This window comes from Thamnophis sirtalis, unplaced genomic scaffold (genome assembly GCF_051295495.1).
Source record: "Thamnophis sirtalis isolate CommonGarterSnake01/CBP01778 unplaced genomic scaffold, rThaSir2_p1.2 scaffold_8, whole genome shotgun sequence".
In the NCBI taxonomy this organism is placed as follows: Eukaryota; Metazoa; Chordata; class Lepidosauria; order Squamata; family Natricidae; genus Thamnophis; species Thamnophis sirtalis.
In genome coordinates, this window is record NW_028261388.1 from 25,610,558 (window position 1) to 25,636,739 (window position 26,182).

Consider the following 26,182-nt stretch of genomic DNA (forward strand, 5'->3'; position numbering starts at 1 on the left):
TTGGAATTCAAAATTATGCAAATACAAGTAGTAGAACAAAGTCAAACTAGAGTTTTGGACTTTAAGAGAGCTAATTTTAATAAACTTAGAGAGAGCTTTGGAAGAATTCCATGGATGAGAGTCCTCAAGGGGAAAACAACTCAAGAAGCTTGGGAAATTTTGAAAAATGAGATTACAAAAGCCCAATCTAGCACAATACCAATGAAGAAGAAAAATAACAGTTCCCAAAATAAACCAGCATGGCTGCATAAAGATCTCTCTGACAAATTGAAAGATAAAAAAGATAAGTATAAAAAGTGGAAAGAGGGGGACATAACTAAGGCATAATATCAGCAAACATCAGCCTGTAATATCAGCAAATATCAGCCTGTAAAGATGAAGTGAGGAAAGCTAAGGCTCACAATGAAGAAAGGCTTGCCACAAAAGTAAAAAATAACAAAAAGCTTCTTCCAAAATGTTAAAAACAAGAAAAAACGTTAAGGAAACAATTGGTCCATTGCTGGGAGAAAGTGGCAAGAAGGTGACAAGCAGCACGGAGAAAGCAGAACTATTTAACTCATTTTTTTGCATCTGTCTTTACACAAAGGGATAAAACAGTCCAACCTATCAAAACCAGCACCACAAAAATCAGATTAGGAACACAAGTTGAAATGGTAAGTGAGCACCTGTCTACCCTAGACAAGTTCAAATCACCAGGACTGGATGGATTACACCCCAGGGTTCTGAAGGAACTGGCAGACGAGATCTCAGAACCACCGAACTATATCTTTCAGAGATCCTGGAGCACCGGGGAACTGCAGAGGACTGGAAAAGAGCTGATGTGGTTCCCATCTTCAAAAAAGGGGAAAAAAATAGATCCAGGAAACTACAGACTTATCAGTCTGACCTCAATACCAGGAAAGATTCTGGAAAAGATGATCAAGCAACGAATTAGTGACTACCTAGAAGTAAACAAAGTAATAGCCAAAAGCCAATATGGGTTTGTCAAAAACCGATCATGCCAGACTAATCTTATTGCATTCTTTGACAAGGTGACAAAATTAGTGGACCAGAGGAATGCCGTCAATATAGTTTACTTGGACTTCAGTAAGGCATTTGATAAGGTAGACCATAACCTACTAGTAGATAAAGTAGAAGAATGTGGGTTAGACAGCATCACCACCAGATGGATTTGTAACTGGCTGACCAACCGCACTCAACATGTAGTCCTCAATGGAACTGCATCTACAGGGAAGTATGCAGTGGAGTACCCCAAGGCTCTGTTTTAGACCCAGTACTCTTCAACATCCTCATCAATGATTTGGATGAGGGAATAAATGGGGAACTCATCAAATTTGCAGATGACACCAAACTGGCAGGAATAGCCAACACTCCAGAAGATAGGCTTAAGATACAGAAGGATCTTGACAAACTTGAACATTGGACACTATCTAATAAAATGAAATTCAATGGTGAAAAGAGTAAGGTTCTACATTTAGGCAAGAAAAACGAAATGCACAGGTACAGTATAGGTGGTACCTTGCTCAAAAGTAGTAACTGTGAGAGGGATCTTGGAGTCCTAGTGGACAACCACTTAAATGTGAGACAGCAGTGTGCAGCAACTGCCAAAAAAGCCAACATAGTTCTAGGCTACATAAACAGAGGGATAGAATCAAGTAAGTAAGTATAATCTTTATTGTCATTGTACTTAAATACAACAAAATTGGTTATATGAAGCGAAGATCACGTGAAGTGTTAATACCACTTTATAATGCCTTGGTAAGGCCACACTTAGAATACTGCATTCAGTTTTGGTCGCCACGATGTATAAAAGATGTGGAGACTCAAGAAAGAGTGCAAAGAAGAGCAACAAAGATGATTAGGGGACTGGAGACTAAAACATATGAAGAACGGTTGCAGGGTATGTCTAGTTTAATGAAAAGAAGAACTAGGGGAGACATGATAGTAGTGTTCCAATATCTCAGGGGTTGCCACATAGAAGAGGGAGTCAAACTCTTCTCCAAGGCACCTGAGGGTAGAACAAGAAGCAATGGGTGGAAACTAATCTAGGAGAGAAGCAACTTAGAACTGAGGAGAAATTTCCTGACAGTTACAACAATTAATCAGTGGAACAGCTTGCCTCCATAAATTGTGAATGCCCCAACACTGGAAGTCTTTAAGATGATGTTGGATAGCTATTTGTCTGAAATGGTATAAGGTTTCTTGTCTAGGCGGGGGGTTGGACTAGAAGTCTTCCAAGGTCCCTTCCAACTCTGCTATTGTATTATACTAACTTTCCTTCTAAAATGGTGTTAGTTTAGCTTTTTAATAATTGTTTCCCACACTAGGCAACAATCCCAAATGATTGCTAGAGCCCAACTTTACAAATAAGTTTTCCTATCTAATAATCTGTAGACAACTCTGGAGGCTTTAACAGTATTTTAGATGAGAACAGTCAGTCCAATACACCTATTCCGGGGTCTCACCTATGTCAGCCCTCGAAGAACAATCAGTAAACCTATGGGGATAGAATCTTGCAAGCATGAAAACACTTTCCCCTTTTTATTGAATTAGGGAGGGATTTTCCCAAGAAGTTTATTCATGTTGCATTCTTGCCCCGGAGTCAGTCTCTTTTTATAAGATTGTTGCCTTGGGAGCAGCTCTTACTCTTTCCCTTAAAGCCATTCTGTGATTCTATATGCTGATGCTTCATCCAAAACCTGAATGGGAACGTTTTAAAGAGGGTAAAACCTTCCTCTGTGCCAGCTAGATTCTGATGATAAGAGTATATATCAGGTCTACTTTTCAAAAGAATTACTAGAGAACACTATTTCACATGAGGTCTTGAACTGGATTCTGTATTCATGGTTATCATTATTTAGAGTGTATTTTATAATGTGATATATTGAACATTTTTTTTCTACTGAAATATCTGATTTATTGAACAGATATCATGAATTTCAGAAACATAGCAATCCATATCACTAAATGGAATAAAATAAGATCTACTTCATTAATTGTGTGCTTTTTAAAACTATTCCACTTTGAATAATTCTAGTTGGAAGTTAGCAGTGGCGACTTCTTACTTTTCTAATAATATGATAATGAAGACATTTGTTCATGTTTAATTATTCATTATTTCTGTTCCCATTTTTTTTTCAATAAGTATTTTTGTCAGTAAAGATTAAGCAATAGCCATTTAAATACCGTATTTTTTGGAGCATAAGTCGTACCAGAGTATAAGACGCAGCAAGGTTTTGAAGAGGAAAATTAAAAAAAAAAAAGATTTTGCACATTGTGCTGGTGTCTTGAAAATTTTGTCTAGTTTCATTTTTATCCTCATTTACTTATGACTAGCATTATTAAGAATGCTGTTATAGATGTAGAGATGATTTAACTAAGGCATGGTGTTTTATCATAAAACTTGTTTCATTTAGAATGGAAATGACAAATATTCCAGTGCTTACCTCCATTGTTGCTGAGATTAATTTCAATATTTAAGTCTAATGATACTTAGGTATATATCAGGCATGTTTTCCTGCCAATTTTCTGTTTCTGTAGCAAGAGAGGATGAAAATTGGTGGCAGGAAAGAATGGTGACCTAAGCTTATTTTTAGCTTTTGATAATGCTGAATATGCTTAAAGAGTTTCCAATTTTAGATGGAAATTGCAATCTTCTGTTTAGCAGTCTTTGCTCCTACTGATCTTCTCTGCTTCTCAAGGATAAAGTTGGTTAATAGAGAAGATCCATGTTTTTCTGAGAGTTCTAAAACTTGGGAAATTCAGTCATAGATGGGCAATTGGGTTGATCCATTTCTGTTACAGATAAACTTCAGTAGTAATGGCCATTGTATTGTGTATATATTACTATCTTATGGACACATACTGTTGTATACTAGGTGAGACATGGTATAGTGGAGATCTAGGAATGGCCTGAAGTATCCTTTATATTTGCCTTTATATCTAGGCGAGTTGGAAATAGGCAACAATGGAGAGATTTTTATGGCAATGCACAGAATTTTGCAAGTTTAATGTGAATCGTGTACCAGTCCAGTGCAGTTTAGTTCCTGGTAAGTTGTTTAAAAATGTTACTCCCCCTCTGTTCACCCATGACTTTTTATAAAGATTTTCATGGAGTACATCTTGCAAAAAAAGTTGATGTTCAATGCAAACTAATTTTCTGCTGCTGATCACAATGTCAAATATTAAGCTATACTCAAAATTCTTAAAATTGAACAGTTAGATATAAATTTATATAAATAAATAATAGTTATTTATGTATATATTTTTGTGTTGGATTGGCACTTTAACATACGGATCTTAGATTTCAGGGTAGATGTTGACAAAGTAGAACTTTCACTCAGATGTATACATGTAAAAATGGATTTTATGTACAACCCCCCCCCCCCCACATTAATGACATACCATGACATACTGTTCATATGAAGATCCAAATCAAATTTCTAATCTCTCCTGGGCGCCTTTCTCAATAAAACTTCTAGAGTATGATAGGTAGTCAACACTGACCTAGAAAAAATAATTAGTACGGTATAAGGATATTTATTTTTATAATGTATGCTGTGGCATAAGAACATATAAATTGGATAAAAACTACGAAGATATTAGGAATCACACTATATTAATATATTTAATTTTTGTTAACTATCATTCACAAAAAATGTAATTCTGTATATAGTAAAAATATAAAATGTAACTGAAATATATATACTTTTTAGTGCTATAAATAATTGCTACAATATATGTGATCAGTGATTGAAGAAGGTTTTTGTACTGTTTCTAAGAAAGAATTGCATTTGATTGTAGCTTTTCATATGTTCAGAAACAAGAACCTGTAGATCTCTTCAAGTACCTATGATTCATTTACTCATTATCAATTTGTGATTTTTTTTTCAGTTGAAAGATAAGTCGAGAAGTCTATTGGAATAAATATTTAATGTCTATCCTCTGTTGTTAAAAGCTAACTTTTAGGAATACATTCATTTGCAACATGCAATAATTTGGAAGTACAATGTACAATGGTAGCTTGCGCTTTCAGTTATCCTGCAGAGGTGTGTGGATGAACAACCCAATGTTTGTTTTGTTTAAACATTCTATTTTAAATAATGAAGTTAGGAATTCAATGTCAACAATAGATTATATTTTCAGATTTTTGGAGGGGGTTGTTAGGAAATAAAAAAAAAAAAAAGGAGATTGACTCTCACAATTCTAAACAAACCATACATGGAATTTCTGGTTTATTAAAGCATTCTTGCTGGTACAAATAACCAAACAGTATGCTCACCAAACAGGAGAACATGTTGTTTAAGTCAGAATAGAGAGGAACATAACTGCTGGTTTTAAGCTACAAGTAAAATGGCCGATTGTGACAAAATAGTGTTGGCCAAATTCAGACCATGTTATCCTATATGAGCATCCTATGGTATTTCAATTTGATAGAATGGAGGTGTGAAATATTTTAGAAGTAATTTCACCAAGGTTCCTAATTATGTTTTTCCAAAAAAAGGCATTGTGATTTTATTATCCTATAATTCCTTTTTATGTAACAGTCAATTGGGTTTCTACTGTGTTTGTTTTTCTGTAGAGAGAAAAAAGGTATTTTCATAAATTATTGTTGTAAAGTAAGTAATCTGTCCTGACTATTAATATTTAAACAGAATTTGAAGATGAATGGATTCTATTTCATTAAGTGTTTTAAAAAATGTTTTAGACCTCTAGCTATTTGTTTTATTATGATGGATTTCAGAAGACAGCTAGACGTGGTACAGAGCTGTTTTTTTATTTTATTGTTGACATAGGAAAGAACAAAATGCAGAAAGGAATATCAAGGATATTTTTCTCTCTTCAGTCATTTTTATTATGCGTAAAGCGTAATTATGACCTTTAAAAAGAGAATGAGAAAGACTCTAACACTATGACAGATCCGTCAATCACTATTGATAATGTTATATTTCTAGGCTAATTAGTAGTGCAATATAAAGGTAAATTGATTAATCAGATTGACAAATTGTTGTAATTATTTCAGTTATTGAGTCATGTCAAAATAGTTATATTTAGAATATATGATTTAATTTTATGAAAATTAAATTAGCTTTCTTCATTAGGTCTAAATCATTTATGTTTTTGTATGTTTAATGGTACTGAAAATATTTAGGCACACTCGTGTGGGAGAAATGTAGTAAATAAATACACTACTTTTTTGGTGGTTTCTGTGATTTGAAAAGAGTGTAGTTTTTGTTATTAGAAAAATTAGGGTTACCTGATCTTGTTTATTTTTAGACTTGATTAGACAAACTAGTTTAATTATCCTGTTTTATATAGCCCAAATACTTTACTAGGGATGGTTGAGAACAGTATGTGATCTAGGTTTTTACTGTGCTATGATGTCACTGAATGTGTTTAGTTTTACGTTATTAATTAGTAAACAAACAAACAAAAAAATAAAACAGCAAGGGTGGATCTAGAGAAATATAAGCAATGGTATTCTATATCCAGCAGCATTAGCTACAAACTGATCTTGCTAGTAAAGGAGGTGTTGGTAGGAATACATTTAACTGTTTAGTGGCAAAATCATCTTTCCACTTGTGCAATGAATCTCTAAATCATCTAATTATAGAACACTATAGGTTAAATTTAAAAACAACCCGATACAAAATAAGGCAGTGTGGCCAAAAAAACAAACAAACAAAAAACAATATTAAGGTATCATTGAAACCACCAAAAGTCAAAGGGATTTTACACTTACCTTTTTAAAAAGATGGGAAAAGATCTGGAAATTGGCACTGTATTTTTCCCCTTTTTTGGTTTATCTAGTTAAGTCGCTGCATCAACAAAACAATTTACTTTTGGCATAGTTCCTCATATTATAAAGTATAAAATTTAGAATTGCAATGAGTCATATATTTGTTTAACACAAGTCTGTACTTACTGTTTGTTCATGAGCCCTTTGAGAATTGGATTTGGCTATAAAAATTGAATCATTTCTGTCAATATATTTAGAGCATGTAAATTATATGTGAGTCTCATTTATTATAGTTAATATGCTACGCATAGCCTAGGGCTGTTATTTTCAATTGAAAATACAGGGCAGATGGAATTAGAGTACGTTGAGTCCTTTTCTATGTAATCAAAGACAGCTTGCTTGGAGATTTGAATCATATAATAGAGAATGATATAAATTTACACATTCTTCAAAACATTCCAAGAGAATCTTTACTTTATTTAGCTTATTGCATCTAATCTTCAGTCAATAGCAATAGCAATAGCAGTAGACTTATATACCGCTTCATAGGCCTTTCAGGCCTCTCTAAGCGGTTTACAGAGAGTCAGCATATTGCCCCCAACAATCTGGGTCCTCATTTTACCCACCTCGGAAGGATGGAAGGCTGAGTCAACCCTGAGCCGGTGAGATTTGAACCGCTGACCTGCTGATCTAGCAGTAGCCTGCAGTGCTGCATTTAACCACTGCGCCACCTTGGCTCAGTCAATAACATATAAGATCTTATAAAAAATATTAAAGCTATAAAAATAAATTATTACAAGCACTTTAATTACAGGTAGTGTTAATTATAGATAATCTATAACCCACCCACCCCAAAACAAAATTGATTAGATTTTTTTTTACTGTCTTTTGAAACAATAGTAAATGCTTATTTATTACTTTAAAAACAATATCATACCGTTATCTTATGAAATTTTAAAGAAAAAATGCTATAGATTACAGTCCTATATCCACTAACTGGCAGCAAGCCCCTAGAAATTAATGGATTTCTGAGTAATCCTGTATGGGATTGCTTTTCTGATCATACTCAAGGCCATTTGTATGGTGAGATAGACATCAAGGAGGCAGCTGGTTAAGCAATTATGTTTTGTGGCTTTAAAATACGGGTGTCAAACTCGTGGCATCACATTGCTGTCACATGATGTTTCACGACTTTTTTCCCTTCACGGAGCTGGTGAGGGCATGGCCTGCGCATGATGCATTTGGCCTGCGGGCTGCCAATTTGATACCTCTGCTCTAAAAAGTTGACCAACAAGTTTCTTGGTAAGCTGGGTTTTCCTCAGGATAGATAAAAGAGACAGGGTCCTAATTTAGAAGGGACGATTCATTTCATTTACTAAATAAAGCATTTTCTTTTTTATTATTTTTGTTGTTGTTAAAATATACTTACTTTTTCAATGTAGATATGTTTTACAGTTACATTGTTTTCATATTCTGTTTTTTTCATCTTTTTATTCCAACTAATATTAAATTGCTTTCAGGTAACTATTTTCACCATATAGCTGAAATTTTCACTCCATATTACATTTTTAAAACAAGCTATTAAATCAAGGGTTTTTAATATTTAAGTTAGTTTTGTCACTTATCTATGTATGGAGATAATATTCTGTTATCTAACAGCTGATATCATGGAGGTTTCATCTCCTTCACAATTTTTATGTGATTCAGAACTCTTAAACCACAAAAAAATATGGTGTGCATAACAATACCCATTTTCATCTGTGCTTTCTAAGTTGGAATTAATATAGAATTGATGGCAAAGCGATGGCAAAGTATTTTTATCGCAGTCTGGTATTGGGAAAGTAGCACAAATCATACGTTGAGTAAACTCATGTGAAATCTTAGAAAACTTGGATGGTGATTCTGTATGGGAGATCTACATAGAATCTTTCTTCCGTATCACTTGTAAGGATTGCACTTGGTTTGTTACTATATATCTGACAGAATGACTTATTGTACATTGATTCTTACGTTGAATCTTAACTATACAAAGAATTAGTCCAAGAATTACTGCTGTAAACATAATTTTGCATTATATATATACACTTTTATATATCAATAACACTGCTTGTAATCTTGAAATGATTTGTGAGTTAAATTTATAAATCTCTTTGCTTTGATATCCTAAAATATGATATACTTATCAATTTTAATATCTATAAAATTAATTAATAAGCTTAAAACTTGATATACAAAGTATACTTTTTATTCTCATTTGAATATCATGAAGTTTTAAAAAGCCATAATATCGATTAATATTTGATATCTAATTGGTATCTGTATTTTATGTGCAGTGCTACACTTTTGGTTTTCTTGGTGGAACTCCTTAAGAGTTCAGTAGCCATGCAAGAACAAATGCTGGGTGGAAAAGGATTCCTAGTGATTGGTTATCTTCTTGAAAAAGTAAGTGAAAAAGTAATATTGTAGGCATATCTGACTATTTTAGTATATTTGATTTAATTCATGGTTGTACTATTTGAACATTATGCTAGCGTGTATTAATATCTCCCCTCTCTGGAACATAAATTCTTTCAAGAGGGTTGGCCTCACTCTGATGTCATGTGACAGTGATATACATGTTTATTGAAATATCCGATTCTGCAGTTTCTAATCTGATGCCTTAGCCACTTTTATATAACAATTTTTTTCCAGCGAAAGTGCCCCTTTGGGATTTGCTTAATAACTATGATTTTTAAGCACAGGGCTTTTTGCTTAAACAATTCCATAAAAACAGTAAAAAATCAGGTCCAGTCATGTGGGTGCCTTGACTTATTACTGCAATGACCTATGACTAAAATTCTGGTTCCAAATGTGGTTGCAAATGAAGGACTTTCTGTAAACTAGCTTTAAAATTAGGGAATATCTCTCTATGTCTCTATTCATCTCTAGGATAACTTCTCCAGAATTGAGCAAACCAGGAATAAGTTTTGTGTGTGGGCAGAGAAACCATAGAAAAACAGATCAAATTTGAGAACATGCCTTAAGGTGCTAAAGAGAACGGTTTCCCTAGTGCCATGATAGCGAATCTATGGCATGCATGCCAGAGGTGGCAAGCAGAGCCCTCTCTCTGGGCATGTATAACATCACCAGCTACTCTTTCAGGTTCCAGCATACACATGTGTGCCAGCCACTGGTTTTTGTGTGTGCAGGAGCGCCAGAAACCATAAGTGCAGCTGCCCAGTGAGCATGCGTGTGCCAGCCAGCTGGTCTTTGTGTGAGCATGCGTGCCGGAAACCGGAAGACCGGCTGGCTAGTGTGCATACATGCACCGGGCAGCTGCTCTTCCGGTTTCTGGTGCTCTCCCACACACGTGCGTGCACGTTCTGGTTTTTGCACTCCATGCTTAAAAGGTTCGCCAACACTGCCCTAGTGCATTCCTATGGAAGGCTTCATTCAAAGACTTGCCTATTTCCTTCTTCCAAATCACATGACTATTATTGACAAGTTGAAAGAATTGTTTTGAATATTTCCCCTAATTTCTTCAATAGTTATAAATATATTTCAGTTTATACACGTCTAGCAGTTGATTTATCAGCTGTACATCAACTGTTTCATAAAAACAATCCTTTTTCATTTTTTTTTGTCTTAAACATAATGATATGTAACATTAATTTTTCCAGTCATCCAGAGTTCACATAACAAGAGCTGTGCTGGAACAATTTCTGTCTTTTGCAAAATACCTTGATGGGCTTTCTCATGGAGCACCTCTATTAAAGCAATTGTGTGACCATATCCTTTTTAATCCTGCTATTTGGATTCATACTCCTGCAAAGGTCAGTGAACCATGCATTTTTACTGCAGTATTAGTTGTAGTAAAAATAAATTTGTATTTTTAAATTAATAAAAACTAATGTATTTTTAATGCTTTATTTGCATCTTGTAATTTTTCTTGTTTTATAATTAACAGTGTTTATTAATACAGTAATTATAGTAGACATAGTAGCAGATTATATATATATATATATATATATATATATATATATATATATATATATATATATATATATATATATATATATATATATATGAGGAATGTGTAACTTTATTATTATCAATCCTGGCAAAGATGAAATTGCTTGGAAGCTACAATCAGAAAGTAAACATGAAAATGTAAAAACTAGACTATTTTTCCTACCTCACCTAACTCAACTGTTTAGATTAGTTGGAGCATCTTAGCTTTTGGTTCCTTCTATTACTAGAAGTAGATCTTATTTTCCTTTCATATGAAATCTCTCTGGATAAAATAAGTTTGGCCTTACTCCGACTTCATGTGACAGTGAATATATATGTTTATTGAAACATTTGGTAACAATATTTTCTGGATAAAATGTTCTTCAAATACATTGTTCCATTCTTACAGTATATTTTGTTCTCAGTTCTTGTATAGCATTTTCCCATCATTTCTCATTTTATTGTAATTTAGTTTATTATTTCATACTGGCCTATCATGTTTATGTTATGAATATTGATAAGCTTTAATTATGTTGCTTACCTTGATTATTTGTTTATCATCAAATCTATAATTAAAACTTGGATAAATTAACATCATATGTTTTCATGATGTTCTTTAGGTTCAATTATCACTATATACCTACTTATCTGCTGAATTCATTGGTACTGCTACTATCTACAATACAATACGTAGAGTAGGAACAGTATTACAACTAATGCACACACTAAAATATTACTACTGGGTGGCTAATCCTGCAGATAGCAGTGGAATTACTCCTAAAGGCTTGGGTAAGTATAAGAGAAAAATGTATTGTTTTGATATGAATACTTATAAAATGCATGTTCACAAAATAAATGTGTGAAATTATTTGTGGGGCACTTTGAACAAAAAAAAAGTTTCTACATGATAGTAAATTCTGTTGAATTCAATTGGATTTTCTTCTAATAGGCCAGGATCTTGTTTTGCTACACATATGTCTTTTCTAACAGATAGTCCTCTACAATTTAATATAGAGTCCACTGCAATTGAAAAATATGAAATTAAACAAATGCTTTAAAATAATAAATGAACCTAATTTATTGAATCAATAAGTAAATACAGTGTTGGCTTGATTTAAAAGTTGAAAGTTATCTGCATACAAGATTTTTTCCAATATATAACTAGTAAAATGTTGGTTGGTTGGTTGGTTGGTTGGTTAGTTAGATGTATGTATGTATGTATGTATGTATGTATGTATGTACGTACGTACGTACGTACGTACATACATACGTACTGCCTAAGCTGAAATCATGCAACTCTTTCTCATTTATTTCAGAAGGTCCTCGACCATCCCAGAAGGAAATCATATCTCTGAGAGCATTCATGCTTCTATTTTTGAAGCAGCTTATTTTGAAGGTAACTTAAGATTTAAAGATTAATGGGCATTGCCAGATCTAAATAAAAGGGGAATCAGATTCGGGTTGTTCTTTGTAGTCTCTGTAAATCACATATATGAATTTGTTCTTTGATCCCTGTTCAGGAATCTAAAACTCAACAAATTGGTGTGAACTGCATGCATTCTATGATTGCTTTTCTCATTTAGGCATTGTTGACCTGCCATAGCAGCTGGCACGTGGGAGCATTGCCTGCTTCTTTTTTCTGAGAGAATGAAATTGAATCTAAACTTGAATCTAAATGAATCTTATTTATTATTCTATTTAGAACTTTTCTGTGTTTTCTATTTGTGTGTTTGTTTCTGTCTTGTCTTAATGAACTTAATTTTGATTTTTGGTTATATACACTAACATATTTTTTGGGAGATGCTTTTGTATTTTATTATGCAAACCATTTGGAATAATTCTTCAGGGCATTACACATTTTTTTACAGAATATTCTTAAAACACTATATGTCTACAACCCAACTAATTCTATTATTGATCCTAATATTGAATAATATGCTTCTCAACTCTAGTTTATCACAACCTTTGGAATTCTCATTACACACATCTGTGCAGCTGCTAAGTTTTTGAACAATAATTTTTAAGAAAATGTAGCAAAGACTTAATCTCTATGCTTTTAACTTCTTGATATACAATCAAGGAAGAAAAGGAAAAAAAACCTAGTCCTTATTTATCAATGGGGATATTATTTCTGTCAGTAGTGAGGTGCTACCTGACTTGCCTATCTCTATCCAGTGTGGTTGTGGATTAATATAGAATTTCTTTAATTGTTCCTTCAGATTCTCTTCATCATTAAATTTCTCAGTAGAAACTGGTATATTCATTCTGCCAAGAGGATGTATGTACCAACCTGGTTCCTACTGAAAAGAGACACACTTTCTCTATTTTCAAGCTGTCTTCATCAAAGAAAGATTTCATATTCATTAGTATGAAGTTTCTGTTATGCATTTGAAACTATATAAAATGAATTCTGCTGTATTTGATAATATTATTGAACTTTATCTATATCTATATGTTGATTTGATTGTTAAAGCTTGCCCGCTATCACCTCTGCTCTTTATCCTGACGCTTGAAAGTCTTTTCATAAGAATTAGACAAAATTCGGAGATAAGAGGAACTAAAATTTAAAAAGAGGAGTATAAAATTCAGGCCTTTGTAGATGATTTGGTATTCATTATAGAAGACCCGCTAGAAAGAAGAAATAGCTTAATGCAAGAATTAGGAAAATATGGAGATGTAGCAGGGTTAAGGATTAATAGAGAAAAGACTAAAATGATAACTAAATATTTGAAGGAAGAACAAAATAAAGAATTCGAAAGAATAATAGGACTGCAAGTGACAAAGAAAGTTAAATATCTTGGAATATGGCTAACTGCAAAGTGCTCAACTATAAAAGAAAATAATTATACAAAATTAGTGCAACAAATAAAAAAAGGTCTAGAATTATGGGAGAAACTACAACTATCATTATTAGGGAAAATTGCAGCGATAAAAATGAATGTACTTCCCAGATTATTATACTTATTTCAAACAATCCCCATAAAATTAGGATTTTTTTTTACTGAATTGAATAAGATTATATTAAAATTTATATGGCAAGGGAAGAAAGCCAGGATAAAGTTGAAAGCTCTACAGGATGACTGAAGCAGAGGTGGTATGGGACTTCCTGACTGGGAGCTTTATTACAAAGCAGCAGCACTAACATGGATCAGGGATTGGATAAATTTAAAAAATAAAAGAATACTAACATTAGAGGGCCACGATTTGCAAACGGGATGGCATTTTTTCCTATGGAAAGAGGGTAAAAAGAAACAAAAATACTTCCACAGACACTACATTAGAGATGCACTGATACAGGTCTGGAATAAAATTAGAGAAAAACGTTACATGAAAATACCGACATGGCTTTCCACTATGGAAGCCATGACACATCCCAATGCACTAGATCTATCGAAAATGGTTAGATATAGTGAAATTTTAGATAGCCAAGAGAATTTGAAAACAAATCCAGAATTAAAGGAGCAAAATATAAATATAGATTGGTGACCATATTTCCAACTACAATCAAGATACAAAAAAGATGTAAAAGAATATGGAATATAGACAGAATTACAACAAATAGATAAAATTTTAATTGGCCCGGAAAATAAATTCATAATGAAAATTTACAATATTTATTAGAAGTAACATTAGAAGAAGAAAAAGTTAATGGTTGCATGATAGCGTGGACCAAAAACTTTGGTTACAACATAGATTTAGTGGATTGGGAAAGAATTTCGAACACAAATTATAAACTAACACGATCAGCAGCACTTAAAGAAAATATGTACAAAATGTTTTATCGTTGGCATTTACCACCAACAAGATTGGCTAAAATGTACCCAAACATGAAGCCGGCCTGCTGGAAGTGTAAAAAAGTACAAGGGACTTTTTATCACATATGGTAGACCTGCCCGGAAACACAAAAATATTGGACAAAAATTTGGAAATGGGTGCAAGAAATTACAGGAGAACAGATAAAATACAAACCCAAAATCTTTCTGCTGGGAATAATCAAAGGGAAATATAGAAAGAAAATTAAGTACATATTAACACATATGCTAACTACAGCTAGAATAGCATTTGCCCAATTGCAAATAGCATTTGGAAGCAAAATAATACCCCCTCGGATGAATTAGTGATAAAAAAACTTTGGATTGTGCAGAGATGGACAAATTAACACTGAAATTAAAAGATAAAGAAGAATCGGAATATTATGAAATTTGGAACAATTGGTACAAATGGCTGCAAAACAAGAAAATTAATTAAGCCGAAAAACAATATATATAAATATATATAGAACTATGTAAATATAGAAGCGAAATATTATATACATGTACAGGTATGATGACATAACAATGTTGATATAATAACTGTAAGGTGTTGTAGAAGGGGAAAATATAATTTAAAAATCTGCTAATGAATGTCAAAGCGTAGGTGTTCCAGTCAAATTGTATCTTTCCACCAATTTCTAAGTGAACATAACTTACATAGCTCTATATAATATAAAATGTATACATTTGAGCACATATTTAGTATTTATGTTGTTTTCAGATTCAAAACAGGAAAATAACAAATGTAGCATATACAAAAGTTTAGATATTCGTCCAGTCAATATTTTGTGACACTTCCTTTCGCAGAAATAAACATTTTCTGTAACCAGCTAAGAATATTTATGTTAGTTCTTTTGGACATTTTTCCCATACTTTTTCTTGCAGAAGTATTCCAACCTACATAATTCTTTTTAGGGTTCATTGCATGCGCAGCATGCTGTAAATTTTCAACAATATTTAAATCTGGGGGTGTGAAAGTCATTCCAAAATCTTAAATATTTCTTTCCTGATAAGCATATCATAGTAGTGTTGAATGTATGTTTTGTTTGGGTGAAATGTGTAGTCAACTGAAATTCACATAAAGTGATTTGAAGCAGTCAAGCAATGAAATAGCCCTGCCTTTTTGTTATATGTAACTTTAACAATTACATAGTTTTATATTGTGCAATTAGTAGGCTTAATTTCATACTCTTAAAAATGAAGTAAACTCTTGACTGTGGGCAAAACAACTATAAAGTTAGATCCCATAGATGCTGTCTGCTTAATTGCAACTGTTTTCATATGCCCCCAAAACCTTTAACAAACCATTTGGCCACAAAAACACCATTAGCCCGAAAAGATATCATAATTACAAAGAATCTGAAAGGAAAATAGTAGAAGAATGCAGTTTAGTTAATTTTTAACTTCTCTGGAACCTACATCAAATTATTTGATTGTAAAGAAAGCAAATATATAAAACTTGTGCCTAGTATAATTTTTATTAAAAATCTGGAAGCTTCATTCTGCTATTAAACAGGAGCTGTATATCTTAGGGTCTGATATTCTTACTCAAGTTGTTTTTTGTTCACATTCTTAAAATCAATACCATCTTAGTCAGTTGTTATAATTCAGGCACTTGGCTACCAATCTTGTACTAAAAAACTTTTCATTTTAATGTTTATAATATGACAGTTAAGTTATTAAAATGTAAACACTGAAAAATTTTAAATGTAAAATTTAATGGTTTATTAAATCAATTTCTGTAGGATCGAGGAGTAAAAGAAGATGAACTACAAAGTATACTGAATTACTTACTAACTATGCATGAGGTAAGCTGGTAATATATGATATTGATTTTCTGGGATCTTTCAAGCTGAGAACCTGAATATAAATCCTTACACATAATGAAATATTAATTTAAAAAGTTCATAAAATAAATATTTCTCTAACATTATAATGTGTTACATAGGATGAAAATATTCATGATGTGCTTCAGTTGCTAGTGGCTTTAATGTCTGAACATCCAGCATCTATGATACCTGCCTTTGATCAAAGAAACGGAATACGGTAAGATTAAGTACAAACAATATTTCCATAACTCTCATTTTCTAGTAGATGAATAAATCAGACAATGACAGTATGCTTATGAACAAGGGAGGGGATGTTGGCATTTAACGTTGCTATAATAGATTGAAAATACAATTCAAAATTGAAAGAGAGGTCAGTATTTAAACAAAAACAATCCCTTGTTTTTGACATAAATTGCAAAGTCAACTTTTTCAAAAAAAAGTTATGTTAAAGGTTATGTATGTTAAATATTCTGATCATTTCAATGATCAGAATATTTAACATACCTGCTTATGTATTTCAAATTTTTAAAAAATCATAACAACAAAAACAACAACAGAGTATTAAATTCACTGCCTTACTCCCAATGTCTCTGAATTTTCTTTTTTTAATGAATCAAATATGGTATACAAATTACAAACATACTATAGAAATTAGTATTTAGATAGATGTTGAACTAGCTAGATCTTGTAGAATGCAGATTTTTTTAAAATTAAGAATACAATATTGATACATACATGTTCATCATACTATTGCCCTTAGGACTAAGCAACATTATGCAAAGCACAAGACAAGAATAAAAAGTAGTCAGTCAAAAAAAAAAAAGGAAAGTGATAAACCTGGATTATATCACCAAGACTTGCTGCAGTTCAGCCTTCCTTTCTACCATACAAACCATGTAGAACTTTCTTCCTCCATTTGTTTATTTATTATTTATTTATTATTAATTATTTATTATTATTAATAAATAATTATAATAATTATTAATTATTATTTATTATTAATATTTATTTATTACACATTGCTTTATACATTGTTTTTGTTCATTAAACCATCCATGGCTTTCTCATACTTCACCATCACAACCCATTAATTTTTCATTATATATTTATTTTGCAATTTGGTCCTTGTTCATTTTCTCTATATGAACAAATCATAAAGATGGATTGGTCACCCTCAAAGAAGAGACTATGTGTTGTAGTCCCGCCTTAGACATGAAAGTCAGCTGAGTGACTTTGGGTCTCTCACTCAGCCCAATCCACTTCTCAGGCCTGTTCATGTCGGGAGAATAGGAGGAGTTTAAAGTAATACAAGCAGGCTTTAAAAACTCAAATAAATCAACCATATAGGATTAATGCATTTTTCCATGCATGTATTGTAGGTTGTGTTCTATGGAATTTTTGTATCACATACTAATACAAACTTATGTAAATTTAAATAAAGTTATCTTCTTTATCCCGCTTGTTTTAACAAACAGTACAGATTTGGGATGTAGAAAAGGGTTGCCCTAAAACACATTTCCCAGTTTGGGGGATAATGAACCAGTTTTAGAAGAATTCTGTGATCTGCAGTTATCTTGACAATCCTCTGTTATAATAGCTTTGCCTTGACAAGACTGAACATCATACCACTTGCTGGTATAGAAATAAAACAGATGGGCATATTTATAATCTTGAGAGATGTTTTAAGTTGCTTATGGGTAAGCAGTTTGCCTATGCACAAAATGAATGCTTGGTTATGGTCAATCATAAAATATCAATTTATTATCGACTTAAAATTGCCAATTGAGATCATCTGAGTTCCTTGCACCACCTCTAGTCTATCTCTGTGTCATCTATTTGGTCATTCATATGTCCCTTTTCTGTTATATATTTCTCTGGAACTCATGTGACTTCAAAGCAGTGATTGTATATATTTTGAAAACAATTTGGAAAAACTGTTTCAGACTTCATCCTAGTGTGAACCCTGCCACTCTTTGTGATGCACTGAAGCAGACAGCCATTTTCAGGCTTCTATGTGAACTTGCGGTAAAAGTGCATATTCAGGTCATATTGGTGTCCAAAGGCTCCATATTGCCCATATTACTGTGTCCAGGCACTAGTCTACTAGTACGTCATCTGTTTCAGATAAAAAGGGGAATAGTTGCATCCATTATTAGTTGGAAAATAATGTAGCCTCCAATTATTTCACTTGGTAATTTCATGTAAATATTAAATGGTTTGGAATTAGCAGACAGAGATGCAGATATTCCACAAATTTAAAGCATACATACGACACTTTGAATATGAGCAGAACAAGCAGAGTAGCTTGATTTTGTTTTACCATTTTAAGGAGGTTTGCTTACACTCTCTTATATTTCTTCCCTTCACAGGGTAATTTATAAACTATTAGCTTCAAAAAGTGAAAGTATTTGGGTTCAGGCTCTGAAGGTGCTAGGATATTTTCTCAAACATCTGGGTCATAAGTAAGTAATGTGTTCCAGTTTCTAATATGATATTTCAAACCCTCTTACTTGTTTAGTTACATAATTGCCTTTTTATTTTTTCCTTTTTGCTTATTAAACAGATTGCAGAAAACTGGAGCTAGATTTGTTCATACTTTGAGGTATCCATTGAAATCAGGATTGTTATGCTTAATTTGTCCCATTGCTTTCAATGAGCATTATTAAATTATTATACCTAGTTTCTCCAAACTAGAATATTTATTTCTTCTTAGTTAGTAATTTGACTAAGGTTAACAGGGTAGAGACAAGAGCCCCACCCCCATGTTGCTCATCCTTTTACTTTTAGATTTCTACCCAATTCTCTTTAATTGTTTTGTATTGCCTTTTTAAAACCTTTTTATTATATTGTAAGTCACCAAGAGTCTCTCTATCAGTGAGATGGATTGGCATAAAAATTTAATTAATAAAAAATAAATAAATTATTATTTTATGAGTCCTATTTATTTCATTTATTTCCAAAAGATGTGATCACAATTTTTTTTATTCAAAATATTTCAGTAGCTGTGATCTAACAATTTATGTACTAAAATTGTGTAGTGGATAGTCAGATTCTTAAATAATTTGTGTAGTTATGAAAAAATATATTATTTCAATATATATGTTAAAAATATGCATAAAATATACTGTATCATGTGTAATTGGAATCTCACAAGATTGAAAGATGCTTCAGAATATTAATTATTATCTTTGGTCACAGAAATCTGCTTAAATTTTTGTGCATTCCATACTTTTGTCCTTCAGGCGAAAAGTTGAAATCATGCATACACATAGTCTGTTTACTCTCCTTGGAGAGAGGTTGATGTTACATACCAATACTTTGACGATTACAACGTACAACACACTGTATGAGGTATATTATTTTAATCTCTTTATTAAAATACCCTTTGTGAGAATATTGTTTTAAAAGGTTTTTTCATTAATTAGTAGATTCAATCTGTTGATTATCACCATTAAAATGTTTGTTTATTTCTATTAATCATTAATTTACATTAATATTACAGTGTGGCAGAAATAAAACCTTTTCTCTGTGTCTGTTTTCAGTGTGTAACATTTTTAAAGTAATGGACTATTCCTTATTATTCTGTGATTTTGTTTTATAAATATAATGACTAGGATGCCTTTTGAACGTTTCAATCCTGAAAGAAGCAACATAGATATCTCAGTTTTGGAGCCATTCTGAGTCTTGTGAAAGTAGACCAACCCTAGGATTGGCTACGTTGAGCCAATTCTGGCATATTTGAAATAACTTTTTCTGAGGTTATCCTGGCCCATTTCAGACCATTTCTAGAATACTTAGAATGGTTTTTCCAAGTCCAAAACAGAAGGGTTGCACTACTTCTTGCTTAAATTCATAATAGCCTGAATTTAATAAAGATGGTAGAACAATTCAGTTGTACCTGCTAAATGGGTACAAGCAATTGAAATATGGTTATGTTTTAGAATCCATTTTAAAATGTATGTTCTGAGACAATTTTTTTTTGCAAGGCTAACAAAGATGGGGCATAATTTGAAATAATAATAAAAAGTTAAGAATTGTATGAGTTGGGAGGAAAATATGTTAAAATACATATTTGTGCAATTTATGCATGCATGTATCATTTACTGGGGAGATAAAATGGGACAAAAAAAAGGAGTGGGAATATAATTAATGAATTGTAACTTTACTTTAAATATGAGATAATGGATAAGACTATCAGTATATGACATGCAGTACTGAAGACAGTATCTTTGGGATGAGCTGTGGTGGTATAGTGGTTAGAGTGCAGTACTGCAGGCTACTTCTGCTGACTGCCTGCTGGCTGACTGCAATTTGGCAGTTCAAATCTAACTCGGCTGAAGGTTGACTCAGCCTTCCATCCTTCTGAGGTGGGTAAACTGTGGACCCAAATTGTTGGAGGCAATATGGCGACTTTGTAAACCGCTTAGAGAGGGCTGTAACTGCTATTGCTATTTTGATAATTTTTTTGGGGGGGAAAACCCAAGATTGGAGTGAATGGAATAATTTTTCTGTTATAGATTTTGACTGAACAAGTATGCACACAAGTTGTTCATAAACCACATCCAGAACCAGATTCTACTGTGAAAATTCAAAATCCAAGTAAGAACTTATCTTTTTTAATTTTGAGAAATGATTGTCATAAATTTCAAACTTTTTACCAGCTCAAATGAATACCACAGTATTGCCAATTCACAGGTTCTATCATACTATAAAGTATTTTTTTGGCTCGAGAATGACTGTTGATTGAATGTAAAATGGAAACTAATCTGCATTGGCATTCCTGGGTGGAGAGAGGGCAAGGGGGAGCAGAAAGAAAGAAGAATAGCAGTGTCACAATGAAAGCCCTGCTTCTTTGGTATATGTGTTGTGACATTACAACCTATATACAAAAGAAGCAGAGCTACCATAACCCTGCTTTTCTTTTTTTGGCAAAAGCAGGAAACTTTTGTACGGTAGCTGAGGATTTCTCATTTGTTTGTTTTTGTTTACTGTATCTCTTCATCTCATGTAAACTTTTTCAAGAGGTTTGCGAAAGCACAAAAAAGAGCAAGATTACACAGACAAGAAGAAGATTCTTCCTTTTATTGATATATTTTGATACTGTGCAATATTGCCTTTTATTCAGAGGTGGACAAATGATGGAAGGAAAGGATTAACTAACACACGATGCAGAGATTTCTATGAACTTTGAACTATGACTGATATAAGTCAAAGTAAAGAAGGGTCTGGAGGTTATATGATACTGGATGGGGCACAATAGGCTCTGACACAATCCAAACAAATGGAGTGGCTTTGAGTATTTTGTCCATCTGGAAACAAAGTTCTTCTATCTTTGGTACTGAATGGGGAAACATTGCCCTAGTGTACAGTCTCGCGATTCTCTTAAGTTCGCATATCCTGCTTGAAGAGCAGGTAGCAGCCATGGCTAGGAGAGTTTCTGTGCCATTTGTGTCCATTCTTGGACCAGGTGGCTTTGCTTATAGTCACTCATGCTGTGTTACCAATTGTTAGGATTACTGCAACATGCTCTACATGCGGCTTGCCCTTGAAGAACATTCAGAAAGATCCATTGATGCAAAAAACAGCTGCATGGGTAGTTTATGATGCTAGTTATATGGCACATGTAACATCATTACTGTGGGAGTTGCATTGATTGCCATGTGTTTCCAGGTGCAATTCGAGGTGTTGATTGTCATATTGAAAGCCCTACATAGCTTTGGACCAGGTTACCTAAGACACCATCTTCTCCTAATAGTTTCTATCCATCCAGTTTGGTTTAGCTGATTACAGATGCTACAGGTCCCATCAAGCAAGGGATGTTGGATGGAGAGCATCTTTGTAGCTGAGGATGGCCCGACCCTATTAGATTTTCATAAGCATTTAAAAATTCTATGGCTATGTGCCCAAGCCTGAGATTCTGAATGTGTTAGGGGCCCTGTTACCTGATTGCACTGTTAATGTTTGTGTATTTATTAATAATATTTTTCAGTTGCCTATATGTATACTTTATAATTGTTTCTGTGTTTTTATGATTTTAATTTTTGTGATATTGTTTGTTGCCCTGTGAATTGGACATAAAATAAATTAATTATACTTGATATACTGTAGTTTTTTCTACTCCTTTCCTTTAAAGAAGGTCTGTTTTTTTAAAAATTTAAAAATCACTGTTAATAAAATTATAACAGATGGTGTTTGCAGTGTTTCAGTGATTAAAATAAGTGTAAGCACATTATATATTTGCTCTTTTAAAGTGATTCTGAAAGTGGTGGCCACATTATTAAAGAATTCTGCACCAAGTACAGAACTCATGGAGGTTCGGCGTTTATTTTTATCAGATATGATCAAGCTTTTCAGTAATAGCCGTGAAAATAGAAGGTATGTAAAGAATTGTCTCATTCAGTTGTGCAGCCATTCTTATACAAACACCACAAAATAAGAAAATGTATTGTGTGATTATCCTCACATATTCATATACATATTAGGAGGAAAATACATTTCATTTATTTGTTTTTGTTTTGCATCATAAGGTAAAGTAGTCAGGGTACCCCTTCACAAGGTCCCCTGGGGTTTCATTCATGCTGAGGCCCAGCATATGCAATGTATGTGAGTAGTGCTTTTGATGCCAGTGCCTACAGCTTCCTAAACTTTGCATCATCTGGATGTGTTTGATTTTGAATACTCTTAAAAATATATATTTGATCTACCATTTAGAGATATCGCTTCTAAGGATGTTATAACTATATCTCCAAATCGCCCATTTGGGCACAGATTTTTACTAAATTGTCCTTCTTCACACTTTTATTTATTTATTCCTGAATAATTTTTCTTAATATATCATTTCCTGTTTTCTTGATGTGAAAAATAAAGTTAAAAATAGAAAGCCTACATTAATTGCTGTTAAGTTAAAGGTCTCTTTTCATCTAATATTCTGAATCCTGATTCCATTACTGGGGGTTATAATTTTAACATAGTTTTAAACATTGTTTTCTTCTATTTCTGAAGGTGTAATGAATATATATTGTTTACATTATTACAAATGAGGTTTATTTTCTCAAAACACTTTTTTAAATTAACATTTAGAATGGAAGCCTCTGTTTTTTTTTATCTGTATGTATAATTAAACAGTTCAAGTGCTGTGGAATCTTACTGTAACTATTTTATTTTAGGTGCTTACTTCAGTGTTCAGTATGGCAAGATTGGATGTTTTCTTTGGGATATATTAATCCCAAGAACTCTGAAGAACAGAAAATTACTGAGATGGTGTATAACATCTTTCGTATTCTTTTATATCATGCAATAAAATATGAATGGGGAGGATGGAGAGTCTGGGTTGATACACTTTCCATAGCACATTCAAAGGTAAGATTCCCATATTTAGTTCATATTATGACATAGATAAATTGTAGTACCATCTTGTGGTCACCATGCAAAATGGCATGTTGTAATTGTTTCTGAATTATTACTTTTTCAGTAACATTATTAATTTGGTTAAATTGCTGTTTTACTTTTTTCTGACATTGAATTAGCATTACTATTTTTTTCTGACTTTATGTTTTCCTTGCATTAAGGTTACCTATGAAGCTCACAAGGAGTACCTAGCAAAAATGTATGAGGAATACCAAAGACAGGAAGAAGAGAATATCAAGAAGGGGAAAAAAGGGAATGTGAGCACTATCTCAGGCCTTTCAGCTCAGACAACTGGAGCAAAAGGTGCAATGGAAATTCGTGAAATTGAAGATCTTTCACAAAGCCAAAGTCCAGAAAGTGAAACAGACTATCCAGTCAGCACAGATACCAGAGATTTACTCATAGCAACAAAAGTATGCGATGATGTGCTTGGAAGTGCAGATAGACCCGGGAGTGGTGTACATGTAGAGGTTCATGATCTGTTAGTTGATATAAAAGCAGAAAAGGTGGAAGCCACAGAAGTAAAGTTGGATGATATGGATCTGTCACCAGAGACTTTGGTAACCAGAGAAAATGGTACCCTTGTGGAAGTAGAATCTTTATTAGACAATGTATATAGTGCTGCAGTTGAAAAACTTCAGAACAATGTTCATGGGAGTGTTGGCATAATTAAGAAAAGTGAAGAAAAGGACAACGGTCCTTTAATTACACTTGCTGATGATAAAGACGAACCTTCTCATAACAGCACCTCATTTCTCTTTGATAAAATATCTAGCCAAGAAGAGAAGCTGCTCCCTGAACTGTCTAGCAATCATATCACTATTGCCAATATTCAAGAGACTCAAATTCATCTTGGTGTGAATAATGACCTTGGGCTTCTTTCTCATATGTCTAGCAGTACTGATATAGCATGTGGCTCAAGCATAATAGAAGACAAGGAATTTAAAATTCATACTTCTGTTGATACAATTGATTCACTATCTGAAAGAGACTTGGCTTCATCTTCTAAAGGATTAGAATATACTGAAATGGCAGCTACAACGCTTGAAACTGAGTCCTCTGGGAAAACTGTATCAAATGTGGATGGAGGGAGCATCATATCAGATACAGAAAGGTCTGATGATGGAAAAGAAGCAGGGAAGGAAATAAGAAAAATACAGACAACAACTACAACCCAAGTAAGTTTTTAAGACATAATTTTATAAAAGGTATTGTATTGTTAAACATGTGTAATAATACTTTATCAATTAACCACTAGGCCAGACCAGAATACAAAATGTAAAATACATAATAATAATAATAATAATAATAATAATAATAATAATAATAATACAACCACCACCACCATATGGTACAGTAAAAAAAGTAAAATAAAATTCACATCATAGTTGTATATCACTCCTATAATTTATTCCAATCAAATCCACACATTCTATTGTTTTGTTCAAATAAAGGGTTATACTGTATATAATTTTGGGATTCTGACCACAAAGCAAATGACATATACTGTACATTAAAATGACATAATATAGGGGTGACAATAGGCCATGCATCTAGTCCATGACACTGATCTCTCTCTTTATATAATTGACACTAAGGTAACATATGTGTTATATTCCTCTATCTCTGGGGCTGTGCTAATAAAAGTATGTCCATCATAAGGATTTGGCTAAACCTTCTATATTTATCTACTCTGTCCAGCTGCTCAAATATTGTTTGAATAACTGCTCCCCTAAGGTTTGGGCATTTTTGTGTTTAAATATTTAGCAATTTGGAAGGTGGTTTATCCATTTCAATGTGCCAGCCTTATTGTGGGTGGCTTTATTTCTCTGAGCTTCAATATCCAAATTTGTTAGATCTTCTAAACTTGCTTTCCAGAGACAGTTGGATAAGACTGGGAGACCACAGCTGATGATATAACTTACCAGTTTTATAATTTAAAAGATATGTAATTAAGATTTTGTCTTTTCTAAATATGGAATTTTGCATGTCTGTTAGTTTCTATTAAACATATGTGTTGCATAGTACTAAAACAGTATGTATATTTAAATACTTTATCTAGACATCTTTTTTCAAATTATTTTTTATGAGGTGTTCTCTATAAATCTCTTTGCTGTTAGGGCAACAGATAAACCAATTTGACACACACCCTCATTTCAAATGAAAAGAAAAACTCTCTGTGTGTAAAAGCTTCTCAGTACAATAATTAAAACTGTTTTTCCTCAACTGAATGAAAACCTTGATTTTAAAATTTAACTGATAATGACATTACATATAATATGGCAACTTATAAACAAAAATTTAAGAAAACTTTTAACTACTTTAGAATATCAATTATCATTTGTTATAAAATATACTGCATGAGAAATAAAATGCAGAAGATTCATATATAAAATATATACCTA

At 32.8% G+C, this 26,182-nt stretch overlaps 1 protein-coding gene across 3 annotated transcripts in view; it reads left to right on the top strand.

Annotated features, from left to right (window-relative positions):
* Positions 1-26,182, top strand: part of NBEA (neurobeachin) — a 360,491-nt gene that overhangs the window by 45,530 nt on the left and 288,779 nt on the right. For all 3 annotated transcript variants that reach the window (XM_087721296.1, XM_087721298.1, XM_087721299.1), the window contains exons 11-22: positions 9,073-9,181; positions 10,399-10,551; positions 11,350-11,518; positions 12,046-12,125; positions 16,287-16,349; positions 16,490-16,587; positions 18,740-18,832; positions 19,613-19,721; positions 20,888-20,969; positions 22,622-22,745; positions 23,537-23,729; positions 23,939-24,955. In XM_087721296.1, the coding sequence (XP_087577422.1) occupies positions 9,073-9,181; positions 10,399-10,551; positions 11,350-11,518; positions 12,046-12,125; positions 16,287-16,349; positions 16,490-16,587; positions 18,740-18,832; positions 19,613-19,721; positions 20,888-20,969; positions 22,622-22,745; positions 23,537-23,729; positions 23,939-24,955 (2,290 nt within the window). The remainder of the gene's footprint in view (positions 1-9,072; positions 9,182-10,398; positions 10,552-11,349; positions 11,519-12,045; positions 12,126-16,286; positions 16,350-16,489; positions 16,588-18,739; positions 18,833-19,612; positions 19,722-20,887; positions 20,970-22,621; positions 22,746-23,536; positions 23,730-23,938; positions 24,956-26,182) is intronic.